Source organism: Micromys minutus (genome assembly GCF_963924665.1).
Source record: "Micromys minutus genome assembly, chromosome: 11".
Taxonomy (NCBI): Eukaryota; Metazoa; Chordata; class Mammalia; order Rodentia; family Muridae; genus Micromys; species Micromys minutus.
The window spans coordinates 23,956,636-23,980,069 of NC_137980.1; the positions used below are offsets into that span (position 1 = coordinate 23,956,636).

Consider the following 23,434-nt stretch of genomic DNA (forward strand, 5'->3'; position numbering starts at 1 on the left):
TATTTCTTGGATGGATTTTGTTTTCCAATTCATTCTGTTAGTTTGTGTCTTTTCGTTGAGGGATATTGAGACCATTAATATTAAGACTTATCACTGAACAATGCTCCTTTTATTTTGTTGGTGTGGAGTTTTCATCCCTCTTTTTGATTCACTGGCTTGGGATGATGTATTTCTTGTGCTTTTTGGATGTGGTTAACCTTTTCAGATGAAAGTTTTCCCTATGTCACCTTCCATAGAGCTGGATTGGTAGATAGATACTTTTAAGATTTGGTTATTATGGACTCCTTCCTCTTGTCCATATATTGTGATTACTAATTTTGTTAGAAATAGTAATTTGGGCTTGCATATGTGGTCTCTTAGAGTTTGTAGAATATCTAACCAGGCCTGTCTGGTTTTAGAGTCTTAGTTGAGAGTCAGGTGTTATTCTAATAGATCTGCTTTTACTTGGCCTTTTCCCCTTGTATCTTTTACTATACTGTCTTTTGTAATCGTACATTTAATATTTTGATTATTATGTGTTGTTGGGAATTTCTTTTCTGGTCCTGTCTACTGTTGTGTCTGTATAGTTTTTGTACCATGATAGGGACTCCTTTCTTTAGGTTAAGGAAATTTCTTGATGATTTTGTTGAAAATATTTTTGTGCCTTTGATTTGATGGCAGTGGTCATGTTTTTCTTCTTTTTCTTTCTATAATTTATAGATTTTCATAATGTCCAATATTTGTTGGATGTTTTATGCCTGGACATTTAGATTTAACGTTTTCTTTGAGGTATTCTATTTCTTGAAACTTGTCTTAAACCTGAGATTTTTCTCTTCCAAGTCTTGTACTCTGTTTGATAAAGAATACCTTTGAGTTTTTTTCTTCTATTGTTCTTTTCTAGGTTTTCTATTTGGGTTTTCTTTATGATTTTCTTTGTACCTTCAGTTTTTGAACTCTTTTACTCATTTCTTCCCACTGTTCATATTTCCCACAGACTTCTTTAAGGGATTCATTAATCTCCATATCCATTTTAGGGTCCTCAACTATGTTCTTTTTATTTTTTAAATTTTTTATTGGATTTTTTAAAACTTATATTTCAAATGTTTCCCCTTTGGAATCCCCCTATCCTATTCTCCCTCCCCCTGCCTCTATAAGAGTGTTCCTCCACCCATCCTCTCTCTGCCCTGGCATACCCCTACACTGGGGCATCGAGCCTTGTTGACAGGACCAAGGGTCTCTCCTTTCATTGATGCTAGATAATGCCATCCTCTGCTATATATGCGGCTGGAGCCATGGGTACCCCCATGTGTACTCTTTGGTTGGTGGTTTAGTCTCTGGGAGACTCTAGGAGCTTTGGTTGGTTGATATTGTTGTTCTTATGGGGTTGCAAACCCATTCAGCTCCTCCAGTCCTTTCTCTAACTCCTCCATTGGGGATCCCATTCTTAGTCCAATGGTTGGTTGAGAGCATCCACCTCTGTATTTGTCAGTCTGGCAGAGCCTCTCAGGATACTGCTATATCAGGCTCCTGTCAGCATGTACTTCTTGGCATCCACAATATTGTCTGGGTTTGGTGACTGTGTATGAGATGAATCCCCAGGTGGGGCAGTCTCTGGATGGCCTTTCCTTCAGTCTCTGCTTCATATTTTGTCTTTGTATTTCCTCCCGTGGATATTTTGTTCCCCCTTCTAAGAAGGACTGAGGCATCCACTCTTTGGTCTTCCATCTTCTTGAGCTTCATGTTGTCTGTGCTTAACCGTATTTATAATTGCCATTTTGAAGTCTGTTTCATGCTTCAGCTGTATTGCCTTTCTTATGGCTTACTCTAGTAGAATAGGTTCATGGGTTCAGGTAGAGGCATTTTGCCTTGGGTAGTAATCATTGTGGTTTTTGCACTGGTGTTTAGGCATTGGGGGATTAGCATGATTGAAGTGCTTGTAGATGCTGATTTCTGGTCTGGTCTTTGCTAAGTGAGTGTTTCATCCCTTGGTGTATTGATTTACACATGCTTGGCCCAGGGAGTGGCACTATTAGAAGGTGTGGCCTTGTTGGAGGAAGTGTGACTTTGTAGGGCTGGGCTTGGAGACTTTCCTGCCTGAGGATGTTGAGTCTGTTCCTGGCTTCCTTTGGATGAAGATGTAGAACTCTCAGCTCCTCCTGCACCATGCCTACCTGGATGTTGCCATGTTCCCACCTTGCTGATAATGGACTGAACCTCTGAACCTGTAAGCCAGCCCTAATTAAATTTGTCATTTATAAGACTTGCCTTGGTCATGGTGTCTGTTCACAGCAGTAAAACTCTAACTAAGACACTTGGCATCTGTTGCCCTCTCTGGATCGTAGGAAAGTGTGGCTGTGGATTGCCTGGCAGGGAGTGCTTCTTAGGTTCGTGGATGGCAGAGAGAAACAGATAAGCTAGGAGAACAGGCTGAGAGCCACTTCAAGAAAGATCCAAGGGGAGTTTCTCCACACTGAAAGGCAGGGGCAGAGTTCTCAGGCTGTTTGAGTTGTTATTGGAAGAGGGTATCATGCAAGTTGGTTGCAGGAAGGCAAAGAATAATAAAGACACACAAGAATGAAAAGGCAGAAAGTCCCTGCTAGCCCTGGCCATGGGGATTTTTGGGTTGGGGGCACGTAGGAACTGCTTCTAGAAGGGAGGGCGGAGATAAGTCCACAAAAGTTATAAATTGGCGTCCACACCAAAGTTCAGCAACAGTCCCTAGGGGAATGAATTGGGGTTGGGAGAAGAGGGTCCTGTGAGCTGACTGCTATAGGGCTCTGGATGAGACTGGAGGGATTGTAATGGAAGACAGGAAGTAGAGGGAAAATGACGTGCTTAAGGCCAGGTTTGGGGTGTCTACTGGGTAGGCACAAGGTTGTATTGTTGGCTGACTCAAAGAAATGGGTCTGGACTAGGAGGCAGGGCTTTTTGGCCCCCAGAGAAGGGGAAAGCTGGATCTGCTGCAGTGTTTGCTGGGGTCCATTACCCCAGGGAATGGAGGTAGACTGAAAGGAGGGGTATCTACAGGTTCATTTCATAATCTGACACTGGCTTCTGAGAGCCATGTTAGCTCCTTGGGGGCTAGCTTTGGTGTGTTGAGACTTTAGAGTTAGTGTGGTTTAAATTATACATGTTGCCTATTTTGTTATCTTCCTATCTTCTTTGCTTGTAGCAATATTTGGGAAAATTTTAAGTTGTTTAAATAGCTGTTGCTATGAATATATTAAATTCTTTGCAAGTAAGGATAGAACTTACTTATTTTTATAATTTATAATATAGTGTGACTGACAGCATATCTTCTAGATATATGCACAGGGTTTTCAATACTCTACTGTTCTAATATTCTTTTTAAAAAATTTTTATTTATTATAAGTACAGTGTAGCTGTCTTCAGACACACCAGAAGAGGGCATCAGATTTCATTGCAGGTGGTTGTGAGCCATTATGTGGTTTGCTGGGATTTGAACTCGGGACCTCTGGAAGAGCAGTCAGTGCTCTTGACGACTGAGCCATTTCTCCAGCCCCTAACATTCTTTTTGCTTAATGCACTTATACTGAATTAAATGCTGTAAGGGCTATAAACATGTTACCAATTTGACTTCTGAAAGGTAGATTTTTTTTTATCTACAAAATAGGATTTAACTCATGTTTCTTTTTAGCCTCCATCCTTGCTTTTCTGAAGTAGTACTGAGAGTGTCTTTGTACCCCAAACAGATGATTGTTTTTAATGTCACTTTCAGTAAATTCTCAAACAAATACACACCTTAGGTCTCCTCCTATCTGAACCATTTATAATTTTTATGACCACATTTTCTAGCCTGTGTATACATAATTGAAATTGGGAGCTTAATATTGTAATGAGTCATGGAGTAGATTTTTTTTTTTTTTTTTTTTTTTTTTTTAAGGGAAGTTTTTTTGTGTGTGTAGCCTTGGCTGTCCTAGAGCTTGCTTTGTAGATCAGGCTAGGCTCACACAGATCTGCCTGCCTCTACCTCTCAAGTGCTAGATTTATGGTGTGAACCACCACTACCACATGGCTGGAATAGATGTTTACATTTCCTTCACTATCTTTGTTTAGAGAGGAGCCTAAATCAGGGCTGCAATCTCAGAAGCCAACAGGGATCTTAAGGGAAAAACCCAGTTTTTCAAGATAAGCTCAGTGATGTTCAAGCTGCTGGTTAGTCTGGGCTGTGAGTTGATGAGGGATCACAGAGCCTAGGAGGTTTGCCACATCTTTATGTCTAATGTATAATTTCAATACACATATACAAACACACAGAGACTTTGTCTGGATAAATAGGATATACATTTGTGTGGAACAGAAAAAAAAAAAGAGAAGGGATTTGCTTAATCGTTACTTTTTAAAGTCTGGTCACATAGTAAATTTGGGATTTAAGGATTAGTTAATCCATAGATTCTGTCAAGCTTTTTTCAAATATGTGTTTCCCTAGGGAGCTACTCCTATCCTGATTTCCCTAATTTGAATGGAAAACATCTAAAAACTACACCATCCACCTACCCATCCACCCATCCATCTATCCACCCATCCATCTATCCACCCATCCATCCTTCCTTCCATCTATCCTTCCTTCCATCTATCCTTCCTTCCACCCATCCATCCTTTCTTCCATCTATCCTTCCTTCCACCCACCCATCCATCCATCCACCCATCCATCCATCCATCCATCCATCCATCCATCCATCCATCCATCCATCCATCCATCCTTCTTTCCTACTATGTGAGCTCCAGGGGTTGAACTCAGGTCACCAGCGAGTGCCTTTGCCTATTGAGCCATTTTATTGGTCCTTGAATTGTTTTTGAGGTTGTCCAAGCTGGTCTTTATATTCTTGGGATTAAGAGAACTTCCTGATAACTTGTAGCACACATGTGGAGGTCAGAGAGGTACCCAGGGGAGTCAGTTCTATCATACATGGGCACTGGGATTGAACTCAGGTTGTCAGATTTGGCAGCAAGCACTTGATCCTCTGAGCTTTCCCATTGGTCTCTTTCTTTTCAGTGGCAATGAACATGAATAATAATGGGGCCGATTGTGTTAAATGCTTACAATTCATCTTACTGGTTCAGGTTTTTAACTGCTATGCATAGTGAAAAAGTGCAGCAGTTGCTGATTTCAACCAAACAAAAACTGTTAAAACTGTAACTTAGAGCTGGCATGGTGGCACTTGCCTTTAAATTATTTGGGAGGCACAGGCAGGTAGGGCTCTGAGTTCAAGGCCAGCCTGGTCTACAGAGTGAGTTCCAGGGCAGCTAGGGCTACAAAGAGAAACTGTATTTCAACAACAAACTCTTAATTATTAAAGTTTTTAAATGCCATTTTTACTTTATCTAGCATCATGTGAGATGGTATCTTAAAACAGTTTTAATTCTGTTTAGATTAATAGAGACAGACAGTAAGTCTTTAAGATCAGTGAATGGGTCAAGAAGAAACAGTGGCTCCTCTCTTGTCTCAAGTTCATCAGCCTCCAGCAACCTCAGCCACCTGGAGGAAGACTCTTGGATTCTTTGGGGAAGAATTGTGAATGAATGGGATGATGTACGCAAGAAGAAAGAAAAGCAAGTGAAGGTATTTTCATTTACTGAAGGTTTTTTTCTTATCCAGAGGGCAGGAGACATGGACTTATAGGTTCTTCAGCAGCCTGTGTGCTGTGTTATGAACAGGTTACCCTCATCTTCATCATCCATGCTTGATGGAAGTTGTAGGTGTAGAAATTCAAAGATGAAAATTATTTTTAGAGTTTTAGAGGGCTGGAGAGATGGCTCAGTGGTTTAGAGCACTGGTTGCTCTTCCAGAGGTCTCGAGTTCAATTTCCAGCAACCACATGGTGGCTCACAACCATCTGTAATGAGATCTGGTGCCCTCTTCTGGTGTGTCTGAAGACAGCTACAGTGTACTTACATATAATAAACAAATCTTAAAAGAAAATTATTTTTAGAAATTAAATTCTCCCATTTTGTAAATTTAGGAATGAAATTGTGTCATTCTGTGTTAGTATTTTGCCTTTTTCCTTCACCAGCCTTTTGAATGTGATGGGGCAGCAGCATGTGTATAGCTCTGAACTATCAGGGCCTCCATACCTTTAAAGGCCAGGTTCTCAGTGAAACGACAGTTCATCATGGCTTGGTAGCCCCTGATCAGAACTTACCCAAGGGCCAAAGCATAGCCTAATTTAAATAATTTTATTACTAAACAAACTTTGTAAATTATAAATTTAATAAGGTTTTCCATTCTAACACTCCCCTTTCTAGAACTCTTGGATTGCAAGGTATAAGACAATTAAAAGTTTTATTTTCTTTTTGTTTTTAGGATCTTGTTCGTAAAGGGATACCTCACCACTTCAGAGCAATAGTTTGGCAACTTTTATGTAATGCACAGAGTATGCCAATTAAGGACCAGTATTCAGAACTCCTGAAAATGACTTCACCTTGTGAAAAACTGATCCGAAGGGACATTGCTAGAACTTACCCAGAACACAACTTTTTTAAGGAAAAAGATAGTCTTGGACAGGAGGTCTTATTTAATGTAATGAAGGTGAGCTCTATTTACTTTTTTTTTTTTTTTTTAATGAAATGAATTTGTAAGAGGTAGAAATGACTCATTTCCATAATGAAGCATGAGTTCCTATAAAGATAACCCGGTACCTCGGCAGTCATTTAGTTCATTCTGATGCTTCATCAACATGTAGTTTGGAGAACTTATTAGAAAGTTGTCACATTATTTATTTACCCTTGGTTGACAAAAGTAACTTACTCTCCCTGACCATTGCAGGGCTCTTCATGAGAATAAATAGTTCACACTGTAACAACTTCATGACCTGTGATAATGGTCCAAAGTGTGCTCAGGACTTTGAAAGTTTACTTTTGCTTCTTCAATATTGCCTTCCCATGGTTTCTTTCTTTCCCATCTCTACCTCTGTGAAGCACCAGGTTCTTAAGTTGTTTGAATTTTGTGGTTTTACCTTCACTGTTTGTCCTATTTATCTCTGTCAGATAAAAATTTTACTTGACCTTTAAGCTCTGTGACCTTTCTGAGTACACATTGCTTTATTTTCTTTGTCCTTAGGAGCTGCCACTTTCTTATTGGGAAATTGTCAAAAGAAATTTTATGTAATAAACCATTTGCTTTAAAAATATTTATAGAATAACATCTGCAACAAGTAAGCAAGAGCTTTTTAAAACATTTAACGGACTTTTAACTGTCTTACCAATTTTAGGTTTTTGGAGAAGGAAGATAGAATATGCACGTTGAAGTATTTTGAACATCATGTTTTACTTTTTAGGCGTACTCCTTAGTGGACCGAGAGGTTGGTTACTGTCAGGGCAGTGCTTTCATCGTTGGACTGTTGCTTATGCAGGTGAGTGAACTGTCTAAGTTCTTAAGGTCAAATGGAGAATTTAAAACCCATCTTCAGTTTCACTGACTTAAGCAGATTTGTGTTATCTCCCTAAACATAATATACATAGTAATTTACATTTGCACTTAAAAGGAAGGTGACTGTGGTAACACTATCTTGCCACCAAAAGAAATTTCAAATCCTGTACTCCTCCTCCACCTACCTCCTTCTGTCCTTCTGCTTCCTCTTCCCTCTTCCCTCTTCTCTCCTCCTTTCTCTTTCCTCCTCCCTCTTCTACCTTCCTTCCTCTGTCTTCCTCCTTCCTTTGCTGGAGATTGAACCTAGGGCTTTGTATGCTGAATCGCTGAGCTACACGCCCAGCTTTCTAAGTTGAAAAAATAATTGCAAAACCTTTTTATATGTACTCTGTATGTGATCATGTGTGTGAGTTACTCTTTATGTAGTCATATGTGTGGGTCAGACACAACTTGCAGAGACTGAGTTTCTTTCAGTACTATGATTTGGGTCAATGGGGTGGCAAGGCCTTTGTCTGCTGAACCATCTTGCCTGTTCCCCTAACTTCTACTTTTTCTTTATGTTTCTGTAGGTTTTAATTTTATGTTTAGTTGTCTGTGTTTGGGGGGTTGTGCACATGTCTTTAGTGCCTGTGTAGTCGAGAAGTGGGTATTGACTTTTCTGGAGTTACAGGCAATTGTGAGCTTTCCAACATGGGTACTAGGTGCCAAACTTGGGTCCTCTGCAAGAGCAGTATGAGATTTTAACTGCTGAGCCATCTTTCTAATCTCCCCCTTTATTTCTTAATATATGCAGGTGTACAAAGATACTCTACAAAAACTTTTCCCCGTTTTAACTTTCACTTGTTAACATATGATGGGGACTAATCTTTTCACAGCCAAGGATGGCAAGACAAAATTTCATATAAAGTCTTATTTATGTTGTGTACATGTTTGGAGATATATAAAGGCCTGTTATGTATCATCTAGCTATAGGCTTATTATTTATATCCTGTTGTACTAATAAACTTGTGTTACTCTGCCACCTTTACTGTCCCAGGGGTATGACATTATTGACTAATTTGGGGATGGATTTGGGTAGGACATTCTTAGAATTTAGGAGCAGGACAATATAATTTTGAAGAGAAATGACATATACATTAATCTCCTTAGCCTTCTTAAAAATCTATTTATTCTGTTTTTCCTTTTATTTAGTCTGAGTTCCAGGCCTGGAAAGTGACTTGAAGTGAGCTCTGTAGGATGCAGTTTGCATCTCAGTGCTGCTGTCATCTGGGCTGGATTAGTTATCCTTCATGTTTTAGATAATCTTCATTTGGGCACATTGTGAGAGTTACATAAACTGATACAGGTGTAAGTCTGGCCTGGTGTGAGGTACACGTGAGGCATTCAGAGGCTCAGTCTGACTTCAGTAGATGAAGCAGAGTAGGAAGCAGAAACTCTTTTCTGATACTAAATGTTTATTTTCTAGTGTTTCCTTCTGTCTGACTCTTCAGGCTCGGTGTCCGAATTCTCCCTTTTCAGTTTGTCTGTTGCTCAGGTGCTAGGGAGAGAACCCAGGGCTTCATGCTCACTGAAATGCACCTGCTTTCCTCCTGTTACACCATTGTGCCCATGTCATAACAGCTACTGTCCTGAGTGGCTACTGTAGGGTGTTTTTTCATGTTAGGTAAAGCTGGGTTATCAGCTACATGTTAATGTTAGATCTTCCACAAAGTTGTATCTTCCTGACTTGTAAATGGTTGTCACTGGTACACCTTTCTACTATTAAAGTCAAATATCGGTATTACCAGTCTAGTGGATTTTGCCACAAATTTTTTCTTTTGACTTCAAAATAACATTTTAGTATTCATCTCCGCTGAGCATCTAGACTCTAGGTCCTGGAGAGCAGTGTTTTCCTTCCTGGTGACTGAATCTTGCTGCAGCCTGCACAGCTGCATTGCTGGAGTCTGCTGTGCAGACTGTACCCCCACGGTTTCCCTCCCCTCCAGCCATTGCTTAATGATTATTTAGCCTTAGGAAGTGGCCTCTTGGGTCTTCTAAGTTTCTTATTTCCTGAGCCTCCTGCCCCTCTACAAGAGAATATTTTAGTTTTGGAGAGATAGCCACACAAGAAGTAGAAAACAGATTTCAACCTTTGCCGTGGCTGTAGAGCCTGAGATGTTAACTGCTTACCAGGCTCACTGGAAGCAGGAGTCAAAAGCTAGAGACTTTATCTTAATGAAAATGAGTGGGAGTTGGTAGAGAGGTGAGCCAGGAGTTTGAGGATGCTGCGTTAAAGTCTGTGGAGGAGTAGATGGGTTGCATTGCTTGGCATGAGTCTTAGGAATCAGAGGCTGATTCTGTGGAAGTGGTCCTGATGTTCAAGGCGATACTTTGCTAACTGTTCCTCTTTCCAGTGATATATGGGGGACAGTATAGCAACCACCTTAGGGTACAGCATGTTTGCTTCATGGGAGAGGACATTGCTTTATGAGGTTGAGTATATAAGCAGAGGTTTGGAAATAGAGTCAGATGAGGAGAAACATAAAAAATGGCTCAGGTTTCTTACTGTGACTGACAGAAGTCAGTAGGGCTTTAGGGCTTCAATTACTATAGGGATGGTTTCCACTCAGAACGTGGCTGTGCCAGGACAGAGGAAGAACACGCAGCTGCCTTCTGTCCCTAGCTGCGCTGAGGTTGGGAAAATATATTTTGTCATTTGCCAACATCTTTAGTAAGTGGGATACTGAGAGATCTTGGGGATGGCACATGCCTTTAGTTCCAGCACTGAGGAGTCAGAGGCAGGTAGATCTCTGTGAGTTTGAGGCCAGCCTTGTCTATGGAGTGAGTTCTAGGACAGCCTGGGCTACACAAATGAACCCTATCTTGGGGAAAAAAACCCACCTCAAAAGAAATGTATTTATAAACTGCAAGTGAAGATTAGAAACTAATATTTTTAGAGAGATACTAAGTTATACAGATGCTATCCCTTAAATATTTTTAGTGCTTTTTTAAAAAGTTATTTTCTTATTAGGTGTTTTCTAGTGATTTACACTGTTAAAACCAAATTACAGATAATTTAGAACTTAGACATTCTTTTAGTATTTACATCACATATCATTTCTGTTGAGAAGTCTCAAAGCTTCCCAGCTGTCTTAGGGTAAGTAAAAACTAACACAATGACCTGAACCTTGAGTGTTTTGATTTTTTTTCTTCTTTATAACTCCTTTACTCATGATTTCTTTTAAGCAATACAAGTTTAATCTGGTTACTTTGTTTACTCTGTTGGGTCTAAGTGCTGTACAGACTGTGCTTTGTTCATGACATGACTTGACTTCTAGCTTAGTGGTCTCTGCTGATGAAGCATGCCAGCAGGAGTCGGTTTGTCTTACTGACTTTTCTATTGCCAAGAAGAGACACCATGAACACAGAAACTTAAAAAAGAAACTGGTTTATGAGGGCTTGCTTACAGTTTCAGGGTGAGGCCATGGCTGTCTTGGTTGGGAGCATGGCAACAGGCGGGCAGGTAGGTGAGGCATTGGAGCAGTAGCTGAGCGCTCGTATTGGAGCCATAAGTCAGGTTTGGACATGAGGGATAGGAAAGGAGAGGGAGGGAGAGGAAAAGGGGCAAAGAAAAGAGAAGAAGGGAGAGAGGAGAGAGAGATAGAGAGAGAGAGAGAGAGATAGATAGATAGATAGATAGATAGATAGATAGATAGATAGAGATAGATGACAGATAGGTAGATAGATAGATATAGATACTGGGCCTGGTGTGAGCTTTTGAATGCTAAAAACCCATAGCCAGTAACACACCTCCTCCCTCAAGGCCACGCCTCCTAATCCTTTTCAAGACGTCTACTAACAGACTGAGCCATGGAAATGTGTCTTATTAAGTTTCCGTTCCTGACTTATAGAAATAGCAGTTTGTTTCCCCAGCACTCATAGCATCCATCACCACTGACATATAAACATAATTTATTCTATGTATTATCTCTAGAGAGTTTAAGCTCCTTGAGAGTAAAGTTTTTATGTGTTTTGTTGATGTTATTTTTGTATTTAGAAAGAGAAAACTATCTACCTGTAAATGGATACTTGTTGACTAGATTAGATAGGTTCAGTTCAGGGTAGCATGGCCGTAGACATACAGGTTGATTAAATTACTGAATTAGACAAGTCGAGGCAGTTGTTCTGAGTTTCCATTTTCAGGCTTGGAAGCCTAGAGCTGCCTGATTTTTGATAATTGTACTGCTTTTTATATTGTACTCCGTATTCGTGCAAAACGTCGTTCATAGGCCAAGTCCAGTGTCCAGAACCCTTGTGAGAAAGCTGAGTGTGGCAGTGTGCTTGTGCAGTCCCAGTGCTAGAAACCTGTGCTCAGTGAGTCTCAGGGCAGTGAGAGACCCTGTCTTAAGACAACAGGATGTATGGAGCCCAAGGAGTGGCATCCATGGTTGATCCCTGACCTCTGAACAGCTGCACACTTAAACACATATAGATCAAATAAAAAGAAACTGTTATTGAGCAATATTTTGTTTAAAATGATTTTGTTTTATTTGTATGTTATAAAATGTTGATCTGTTATTTTTTTCTTTTTTAAATAGATGCCAGAAGAAGAAGCTTTTTGTGTCTTTTTTAAATTAATGCAAGACTACAGACTTCGTGAACTATTTAAGCCGAGTATGGCAGAATTGGGCCTTTGTATGTACCAGTTTGAATGCATGATACAGGTAAATGTTCACTCCCACCTTTTGTACTCTCTCTTCAAAATGTCATCTTAGCAAACTTTATATTTTGTTGTAGCGATGGCTCAGTGGTTAAAAGCAACTTTGATGCTCTTGTAGAGACCCTGGTTCAGTTCCTACCATCCACATGGCACCTTATAACCATTTCGTAAGTCCTGTTCTAGAAGATCAGATGCATTGTTCCAGTCTATATGGGCACAGGCACATGCAGGCAAAATTCTTAAACATATTTAAAAAAGGGGCAAAGCAACAGATGGAAAAAAACAAAACAAGACAGTCTTTTAATTCCATGATGACTTGATCAGTTTAACACGATTAGACCTACTTCTAACTGAGGAACTGTCAACAAGCCAGTCATGGTCTGGGGCTTTCTTATTCAGACTTTAACTATTGGTGTCAAATGTGCCATGACACCTGTGTGCTGATGCTTCTGTTCGGCTGTGTGCCTGCTCTTTCTGGTGCTGAGTCTCCTCCAGCCAGTTCACAACTGTGGACACTGCCTGCCTGTCTGGTGCGTCCCTTCCTTCCCTCCTTTCCCTCCCATCTCATTTTTCTCCATCTGATCTTTTGCATGTTTTCATAGTTTTTATGTAACTAGCTTAAGATTCAAATGGTCTAGAAGTCACAATAAAGGTGAAGAGGATTGGAATCAAAATCAAGTGGAAATTTTTTAGTTTTTGTTTTTTTAAAGACAGGATCTTACTATGAAACCTTGGCTGGCCTACACCTTATGTAGATGAGACAGGTCATAAACTCACAGGGATCTTTCTGCTTTTGCCTCCTGAGTGCTGGGATTAAAGGTGTGTGGTACCATATCTGGTGAAAAATATTTTTGAAAATTTTTACCTTTCTGGATTTGATTTTTATTTCTTAACTTAATTTTAAATCTTATTTGTAAATAAATAACCATACTATACTGACCTTTAATAGAAAAGTATGACTATTCTTTAGTTACATTTCAGTTAGATGGAAAGAATTTTAGAATATGGGTCAGCATTTCTGTTGATACAAAAGGCAGGTTTCTTAAGACAGGGCTTTTTTTGTATAGTCCAGGGTGGCCTGAAACACCCTGTGTAGACCTTGAACTCAGGGGGAGGGAGGGAGGGAGGGAGGGAGGGAGAGAGAGAGAGAGAGAGAGAGAGAGAGAGAGAGAGAGAGAGAGAGAGAGAGAGAGAGAGAGAGAGAGAGAGAGAGATATCCTCCTGCCTCTGCCTCTGGAGTACTGAGATTAAAGGTATGTGCAACCATCACCCAACTGAGAGTACCTTTCTCTGAAAGGATTATAAAATCTTGTGTGTTATATAAAGAATGGGATATAACAATGATTTTATATTTTAAGAAAAAATAAGAATACATCTTGAGGTAATTTTTATTCTTTCTGAAATAGTAAGTTTGTTTGTTGATATAAAGCTTAAACTCTAGTTGCTGAGTGTTGGGACATTATTGAAGGTCTTGTTATTTTTCCTACTTTGCAGGTGGTAAAGATGAATGAATGACTGTGGCAATATAGTACTCAGGTGTTCATCATGGCTTTTACTTAAACATTTTATAGAAATACTAAAGTTAATTAAAAGGTATAGAAGATATCAGACGAGTGCAACCACCAAGAGGATGAAGAGGAACAAACACGTTGACTCTGTTGTCCACACAGTGTTTATGGCCATGTGGACATTTGACTGTGGTTTAGTTTTATCAGTGAATCAGTGTGAAGATGGAACTGAAGTTCAGTTTCCTGTCATTTCTTTGCCCTTCCTAGATTGTAGCTGTTAGCCCAGTGTCAATGTTTATGTTTGAGGTTTTCTGTAATTCTAGATCTAGGCTTACTTACCCTCAAATTAATTGTGCTTTAACTACTTTTTTCTTCTCTAGGAGCATCTTCCAGAGCTCTTTGTACATTTTCAGTCTCAGAGTTTCCATACATCAATGTATGCATCATCCTGGTTCCTGACTATCTTTCTTACAACCTTCCCACTACCAATTGCAACAAGGATATTTGACATCTTTATGTCTGAGGTAAGCTCAGACTAGGAGTAACAGCATAATAAAGGAGCCATTGGTTAACCCGAGCAGTGCAGTGCAGGAGAAGTGAGAGCCTTTGTGTTTCCACTGCACTGCTTCCATACTTACCTCGTTTAAACATCATGAAGCCTCATTGGTAGGTTTTGATACTCTCCCCTTGTTAGATGATGGATGAGGAAGCCGAGATTTACAGGGCGATTGATGCCTGACTGGAGGCATTACCAGTACTCGGGGCTGTATCCAGGATTCAGATATACACAGTTACGTTGTGGACTTGCTCTCTAAATTCGTCCTCTTTATCCCCTTTGTATCATACAGGGAAAGTAAATGAGTAAATACTGCTGTAGTGCATCTATTTCCCGAATAATAAGACAGGTAATTCCTGTAGTTAAGCTGCTTCTATTCTGTGTAGGCTCTGCCATTTTTAGTGACAAGGTAGTGAACTTTGTCTGAATGCGATATTGTTACTTCATGAAAGGATCAGTTTATATGATTTATCTAATACAGTTTGGAATGGAGTTGGCAGACAACAGTTTAGTCAGTGTTGTGACTTCCATATCAAATCTGTCCTGCCCATTTTTGCAGGTGTTGTGTCTACTGCAGGGCTACGTGGTAGAGATGGGTAGCTGGAAGGGGTGGGTGTCACGTGTATAATGCTTGCTCTCAGACTCTGACAGTGTCAGTTCTCGGTTAGATCCTTAAATGCTTACTTTGGTATTATTTTGAATGGTTAATTTTTTGTTGATGGAAGAGTAAACAAATTTAGTTTTATCTGATTTGTTTCACCAGGGTTTAGAAATAGTGTTTCGAGTAGGATTAGCGCTTCTTCAGATGAATCAGGCAGAATTAATGCAACTTGACATGGAAGGGATGTTACAGGTAAGTCCTTCACCAGCTCTTAAATGGTTCTGGATTTGTCATTAATGAGCATGTATAGTTACAATTCTCTTTTCATTTATTGTTTCTTAGCACTTCCAAAAGGTCATTCCACATCAGTTTGATGGTGGCCCAGAAAAATTAATACAGTCAGCTTACCAAGTCAAATACAACTCAAAAAAAATGAAAAAGTAAGTAATTTGTAAGATCTCAGTTATGAAACTTACTGAAGCGTATAGGCAGTTCAGTGGTCATAGGAAACAGCCTAGTGAGAAGTCCCATCGTTTTCTTCCTTAGGCTATGAAGTTTTTAATCTTATGAGGTAGTATTAGCTCCAGTACAGCACAGATAATCCTAGGCTGTCATTTAATAGTGATACACTGGCTCACTGTATATTACTTTTAAGTTGAGTATGTGGGCAAGTGTGTGTTGCTTTTAGTATTTACTGTTGTTACTGGTGGTACTGGGGAGTGAACAGGGGACTGAGCGTGCTGAGTACATGTTCCATTGCCAGGCTGCCGCACCAAGCCTCCATGCTGGTTATTTAAAACATTCTGAGGGGTTCTAGCCATTTGCATGGCCTCCCTCCCAGTCCCGCCCCAGTGTTACTTCCATGCGGGCAGCACAACCAACAGCGAGGATGAGACCTTCAGATTCTCATCTTATTCCCAAAACCTTCAGGATACTCAATCTCAGCTCCTGCCTTACATTTTTTTCTATCTTAAAAATAAGGTCAGTATATTAATTAAGAATTATAACTGTTTCTTCTTTAGCTCCCAGTACTTAAATGATTCTTAGCCTAAGGGCAGTTAGAATCCATGTTACTGGAGCGCCTATGGTATGAAGTGTTTCTAAGCTGTAGTAATGCAGTAGCAAGATCCTTGCTCTTTTGAGACAGTGTCTCACTTTGTAGGTCAGGCTGGCCTTGAACTCTGTGCAGTCTTCCTAACTTCACTTATACTAGGATTACAAGTATGTGCCACCATGTCTGGCTTCCTCTTTTCTAAGTAAAGAATTTTGTTCCTTTTCGATACTGATTCAGAGTACAAGATACTCCATCCTCTAGGCCCATGCTCTGTTAATATTCCTTCTGTATTTTATCCTTAACTTCCAGTTAGTGTTTTAATCACATTGTTTAGTCTGCGTGCACCCACAGACAGGCCAGCAGGCGTGATGAGTCTGCCCACAGTCATCTCACAAGCCCCTTCTTTGTCTTACTTGTGATACGGCCTTGATGTGTAGCCCAGAATAATCTGAGTTCACTATTCTCCTGCCTGTACCTCCTGGGTGCTGGACTCACAGATGGCCACACCTGGCCCTTTTAAGCTTTCTTTATTTCATTTGCTTTGTGAAATTTGCATTGACACTTAAAACTGCCAAAATAAAACCAGCATAGCTTTCCAGTTTGTTTTTCATGAAACTTAATTTAAAGGAATAAACAGTTTATAGTCATTAGATTAGCTCATATAAGTACAATTTTTTCAACCAGGAAAATATTCAGATACATAGAAAAATAGATTAGAATAATAAACATCCATATTTTGTATCTAGCTTTAACAGTTATTAATACTTTGCCATATTTATTTTCCTTCTTAGAAATTATAAAGCAAAGTATAGAAACCATGATGCCTTATTCTCTGATACGTCAGTGTTCATGGTATAAAAGTCGCCTGCTTCCCTTGCTATCTGACCTTCACTTCTTAACCATGATGCCGTGTGTCCAGTGCATGTGTCAGGTGTTGTTGCCGTGGACTGCATCGCACGTGTGGACTACACTACATTTTCCTGTCCTGACCTCCTCCCCACTCTGCCCAGTCCACCGCTCTGCTGTTTGTTTCTCATGTAAATTGTTTCCAGTTAGACCTCTGGAAAAGTAAAGGGATGTTTTATGTTAATATGTTCTTTGTTGTTGTTGGCTTTTTAGCTCAGGGCTTCTCTGTGTAGCTCTGGCTGTCCTGGAACTTGCTCTGTAGACAAGACTGGCCTCAGACTCAGAGATCTGCCTGCCTCTGCCTCTCATGCCTGGCTACTTTAAATTAAACAATTTAATAACTACTTTAGAATGAAAATATACCTTTAATTTTCTCTCTTCTTTTTAGACTGGAAAAAGAATACACTACAATAAAAACTAAAGAAATGGAGGAGCAAGGTGAAATTAAAGTAAGCATCACAGGGCTTTTCCAATCACTGCACATAAGTTTCTTCAAGCCAGGAATTTGCTAGTAGATACATTTCTTTTTATTGGGATCTTCCTGTTGGACGTAGGATGGTGCGACTGAAGTTGTTGTCTCTCTCATGTGAGAAGAAGTAGCTCTTTTTCTGCCTTGACCTGCTCCTCAGGAGAACACAGAGCTGTGGAGACTGCGCTCTTCTGAAACAGTTGAAAAACTTGCAGAGAAAGTCTTTGTTGTGTTGTGCAGCTCAGAGCAGAGGGGTGTGAGGCTGGCTGCACAGCAGGGTGGGACTACTTGGGCCTGTTGTGGCATGGCAGTGTCCCTTGGCCAGTGTAAACATCTCTCTTTTAAGCAAAAATTATAGTTTTGAATCATCCTCAGGGAAGCAGTAGATTTTCAGTTTCAAACAAATAAATGAATTTTTCCTCTGAAATCCTTATCTGTACCTCTGTAAGCCAAGAAATTTCTTTTTAATTTAGAAAATACTGGTTTCTGTAATCATGTAAGATCATACATATCTAGTATAGTGCGCTAACCTTCTACAAGTAGAAAAAATAAGGTTGACATCTTTACACTAATTTAACCCTAATGCCTGTACAGTGCCAGCTCAGCACCGGGAACTCACATTATTTCCCAAAGTTTCCAAAAGGCTAGCACTTGTGTTTATCTGAGATAGGCTAGCCCTTTAAGCCCCCGAGCCTACTGCTCCACCTTTAAGTGCTAGACTGTAGGCATTTGCCACCATGTCTGGCAAAGTCAAACGATTCTTATTACACATAAGTACTTATTTATTTGTGTGTGTATATGTGTGCGCATGTGTGCATGTGTGTTAATATGTCCGTGTTGTTGTTGGCTTTTTAGTACAGGGTGTACCATGTCTGCCATGGTGCCATAGTACTGTGGTGTACTGTGTCTTATAGGATTGGTTCTCTTCCTTAAACTTCTATGTCTGCCTGGTGGTGAACTCAGCTTTTCAGGCAGAGTGGCAAGTGCCTTTACTGACAGGGCCCATCTCTCTGGTTCATGCCTAAGATTTTATGAGCCTTTGGTGTGCTCAGAGTTGATATTTGGAAGTTGCCTTTTCTTCTGATGCTGTGGGATGGGGACAATGGATTATTCACGCTGATGGATGATCCAGTATCTAATTTCCTTACATGCCAATCTCTTGTATGCCAAACATAAAACAATTTAAAGAAATGTAATTGTGTACTGGGCAGTGATGGTACACGCCTTCATCTGAGCACTTGGAGGGAGGCAAAGGCAGGTGGATCTCTGACTTTGAGGCTAGCCTGGCCTACAGATTTGAGTTGAGGACAACCAGGGCTACACAGAGAAACCTTATCTTGAAAAAAAGAAAAAAGAAATGTCAGTGTCTTAGTTTGGGTTTCCACTGTTGTGTAGAGAACAGTGACCAAGGCAACATGTAATTGGGGCTGGCATACAGGTTCAGAGGTTCAGTCCATCATCATCATGGTGGGAAGCATGACTTTGTTGAGATAGGCATGATGCTACAGAGGAGCTGAGAGTTCTGTATCTTGTTCTGAAGGCAAATAGGAGAAAACTGGATCCAGGCAGCCAGGAGGAAGGTCTCTCAAAGCCCACTTCCACAGTGACACACTTTCTCCAACAAGGCCACACCCCCCACAACGGGACTACTTCCCAAGGGCTAGGCATAATGAAACCACTACTTAATGTATTTATTGGTGAGGACAACTCTGTGGGACCTGATTCTTTCCTCTGCCCTGTGGGTTTCATGGGTCCACTGGTGGTATCACACTTGACAGCAAATGCGTTTTTACCTGCAGCTCTCTGTTCACCCAGTAAAACAACCTAAAAATAAATTTACTTACTGTACTTTATGTCTGAATGTTTTGCTTGCATGAGTGTTGGTAGACATTTGCATACCTAGTGCCCTTGGGGTTCAGAAAGGGTGTTGGACCCCTGGCATTGGCTTTGATGCTGATTGTGAGCTACCACGTGGGTGCAAATGCTGTTAACTGCTGACATAAAATCCTTTATTGAATATGTTCTTTCCTCTAAAAACTGATAGGTGTGTCTGATTTTTACTTGGACCTAGAAAGACGTCAGATGATAGCCATTAAGTGTTATTGGACATAGCTATAAAATACTGCTTGTCTCTAAATGGCTTCAATTAAATGAGTATGTGTTTTTGGCTCAGTTTCCCTCAAAAGCCTCCTGGCTGATGACCTTTCCTGTTCCGAGTATGCCCACATCATAGCAGCTGTGTTCCATTGTACATGCCTCGCTCACAGTTCTGTCTTCTGGTCTGTATGTGTTGGAGGTGTGCACATTTTTTTCATACTGAGAACTGGATGGGTCTCCTCCTGCTCCATTGTTACTAAACTGCTGCTATGCAGTTTGCTTCACTTTTAGGGTGGTTAGTACTGTTAAGTCAAACCCCACTTGGGAGCCAGTGCAAAGAAAAAGTCTTCCTCCTGATGAGTGGGTATAGAGTGTGGGTTATCACAAAATTTGAACATTTGAAACTGCAAATCAAGTTTCTGAGGATGGGGAGATATCTTGTGTTTTATCATGAGTACTGACTGGTTTTGTGTCAACTTGACACAATCTGGAGTTACCACAGAGAAAGGAGCGTCAGTTGAGGAAATGCCTCCATGAGATCCAGCTGTAAGGCATTTTCTCAACTAGTGATCAAGGGGGGAGGGCCCAGCCCATTGGGTGTGGTGCCATCCCTGGGCTGGTAGACCTGGGTTCTATAAGAAAGCAGACTGAGCAAGCCAGGAGAAGCAAGTCAGTAAGTGACATCCCTCTGTGGCCTCTGCATCAGCTCCTGCTTCCTGACCTGCTTGGGTTCCAGTCCTGACTTTTTTTGGTGACAAACAGCAGTGTGGGAGTGTAAACTGAATAAGTTTCCTCCCCAACTTACTTCTTGGTCATGATGTTTGTGCAGGAATAGAAACCCTGACTAAGACAAATTGGTACCAGCATAGTGGGGTATTCCTGTGACAACCTGACCATGTTTTGGGGAGGACTGTGGAAAGACTTTGGAACTTTGAGCTTGAAGAACCATTAGGATATTAAGAGCTCTGTGGGATGTTCTGTAGGAGCTTGGAAGATAATCTTGAGAACAGTGCAGAAAATGGAGGCCTGGTTTGTGAAATTTCAGAGGGAAGATTAAAGACTCTTGTCAGGGCTATTGCTGTTTTGATTGTAAAGATTCTGTGGTTTTGGTTAGCTGGAGCTGAAAAATCAGCTGTGATGAATAAGATACCAGAACTACTAAAGCAAAACCTTTGCATTACTGTGACTATTGATGCTGGTCAGCTGGAGCTAAGAAATTAGTGGAGATTAAGAAGAGACCAGCATCATTGAGGTGAAATCTTCTGTGAAGTGTTTTCTGAGAGCACAAAGCGGCTGTGTTCCAGTGCTAGCCAAAGTTGTACCTTGTGATGTGGCTGGATTTGGTAATGTGTAATCCCTGGGCTGGTAGACCTGGGTTCTATAAGAAGCCAGGAGAAGCAAGTCAGTAAGCAACATCCCTCCATGGCCTCTGCATCAGCTCCTGCTTCCTGACCTGCTTGGGTTCCAGTCCTGACTTCCTTTGGTGATGAACAGCAATGTGGAAGTGTAAGCTGAATAAACCCTTTCCTCCCCAACTTGCTTCTTGGCCATGATGTTTTGTGTAGGAATAGAAACCCTAAGACAGTAACACTTAAGAAAGTCACACAGAGGAGCTGGGGAGATGGCTCTACAGTTAAATAGCACTTCAGAGGTCAGTTCCTAGTATGAATTGGCAGCTTACAGCTGTGTGCATTATCACTGAGGTAGATACTGTGTATTAACCCGTCTTTCTGATTAGCTAATTATGAAGTCAGTCATTTCACAAATGTTTATACAGTGATTTATTTAGAGACAGTATCAATGCCTCAGAGTGGGCGGATACCTGGGAGGCGCCCTCTCAGGCTGAGGGGAGGGTTGATAGGGGAGAACTTTGTGAAGAGGGACTAGGAGGGGGCAGCATTTGAGATGTAAATAAAAACAAGAGAGCATCAAGACATTTGCTTAGGTGGTTTTTGTTAGTTCATTTGTTCAGAGGGAATATTTATAGGAAAATAGAAGTTTCAAAGGGGAGATGGAAATCTAGGTAATATTCTGAATTTTAGTTTACTATGATTTCTATTGTAATTGTTTTGTACAGTGTTGACTGGTTCAAATTTAACAGTCTAAACCTTTTAAGGTAAACAAAATTTTGCCGTTTGTAGTTAAAATAAACTTAGAAAACTTGGAGAGAACTTCTGTTTTTGGGGTGGTGGTGTCACCTTCGAGGCCATTAGCAGTGTTGTAGATGTGGCAGCTGCTGTGCTGCTGAGTTGGAGTGGACACTGGAAATAACCACACTCATACAATTTAGGAACAGTCTATGAGACCAATCAATTATATTCATATAAAAGTAAGTATGAAAAGATTAATTGTCAAAGTGGAATTATTTAGATTTGACAGAAGATAGCAATCTGGTAATAGGTATTGAGAGTCTGATATTAAATACATTATTCAAATGGCATTGAACATTTATTTTTAAAAATCCGGTTTTACTTTTTATTCAATAAGAAAATACTAGTTATTAGAGCTTTTAATTTTCTTAATCAGAAACAACTCATAGTAAGTGCTTTGCAATTTTTATAGACTGTAAGGCCTTTTGTACTGTGATATTTGTAGTATGATCAGAAATTGGTATAGTTTAAGCAACATTTTCCCTATGAACATTTATATTTAAAGTTTATTCTTTGTTCAACTAGAGTTTGAATCCCATTTATATTGTTAGTATCCATAGGAGACAAGGGATGTTAGAATAAGAATATTATAAGCCAGGCTGGAGATTAGGCTCAGTGAATAAGAGCACTGGCTGCTCTTCCAGGGGTCAATTTCCTGCAGCCACATGGTGACTCTTAACTGTACCTCAGTTTCCAAGGGGGTCCAGTACCCTCTTCTGGACTCCTTGGGCACTACACACAAGGGGTGTACAGATTCACGTTCAGGCAAAACTCATACACAGAAAATTAAATCTTAAGAGAAAAAGTACAAGCCGTTATAAATGGAGAAAATGAAGGCTATTTATGTATACATTGCATTTAATATTTAAAGTTTAGTTTCAGCTAGAATGATAAATGTGATAGTTTCTTTTGCTGTGCATTCTTGTTCAACATTTGATAATCTAACAGTTCTTACAGTCATTTTTTATAAAAGGTGTCACATTCTCAACATCATGACTTAGGGATCTGTTGTTTTCTCTCTCAAGAATCTTTGCAAACAAACTTTTTTTTTTTTCTTGGCAGAGGTTACGCACAGAAAACAGACTTTTAAAACAGCGCATTGAAACACTAGAAAAAGTAAGTAAATGACTGTTGCAAGTTTCTGTTGAATGGTTAGTGTTTCATTGTAACACATCTTCACAGAATTGGAGTGTGCATAAGCTAAATTGTGGTGCCTATTCTCTAGTGACTGAGTTTCACTGAGTCACCCATGGTAACACTGAATTGAAGTTACTGTTGGAGAATGCACTAATATCCTTTACTCTCTTTTCACAGAACCTCTAAAACGTAGGACTTTGTTGGGAGTACATTCAGACAGGATGTTTTAAAGATGAATCTCAAATGTGCCCTGTCTTTTTAGCCACCTCTTGAACACAGCAGTGGTTCTTTTAAGGTGCATAACAAACAGCTTTACCTTTAGTCAGAGTGACTGGTTCCGAAAATCTGTTTTCATGTTGATTTTCAACACCAGGTTCTTTTATAACTCTTTGATTGTTAGAATTGACTTGATATCTGCTCATTAGCTTTTCTTCCTGTTTCATGTAACTAGGAAGCAAGAAAGTTTTTGTATTTTTCTTACTGTGCCTTTGATAGACTGTTTTTTGTAGTGGTGTTTTAAAGAATGAATTGGTTAATATAATAAGAGTCTTCGTGGGGTAGGCATGTTGCATGCACAAAGTCCTGATTTCAATCTCAGCACTGTATATTCTGGACATGGTAATATAGATTCATAATCATATGTTCATAATAGCACTTGGGCGGTGGTGGAAGGAGGGTCAGAAGTTCAAAGTCATCCTTTGCTGTATTGTGAGTTTCAGGCCAACCTAGGATAGTTTTAAGACTGTCTTAAAAGCAAAAACAACCAATGCAAGAGTTTTCCTTAATTGAAAACAGCCAAATTCAGAAGCTTTTTTGAAGCTAAAGGTTCAGAGTAAATTGGTGTGAATCTGGTATTCACAATACTCCCAATCTCTCCAGAAATTCATA

At 40.1% G+C, this 23,434-nt stretch overlaps 1 protein-coding gene across 2 annotated transcripts in view; it reads left to right on the top strand.

Moving 5' to 3' along the window:
- The window catches only part of EVI5 (ecotropic viral integration site 5), a 136,782-nt gene that overhangs the window by 41,473 nt on the left and 71,875 nt on the right, over positions 1-23,434 (top strand). For both annotated transcript variants that reach the window (XM_080925648.1, XM_080925649.1), the window contains exons 3-11: positions 5,374-5,563; positions 6,305-6,529; positions 7,278-7,352; positions 11,947-12,072; positions 13,957-14,100; positions 14,896-14,985; positions 15,076-15,173; positions 17,082-17,142; positions 22,472-22,525. In XM_080925648.1, coding sequence (XP_080781774.1) covers positions 5,374-5,563; positions 6,305-6,529; positions 7,278-7,352; positions 11,947-12,072; positions 13,957-14,100; positions 14,896-14,985; positions 15,076-15,173; positions 17,082-17,142; positions 22,472-22,525 — 1,063 coding nt within the window. The remainder of the gene's footprint in view (positions 1-5,373; positions 5,564-6,304; positions 6,530-7,277; positions 7,353-11,946; positions 12,073-13,956; positions 14,101-14,895; positions 14,986-15,075; positions 15,174-17,081; positions 17,143-22,471; positions 22,526-23,434) is intronic.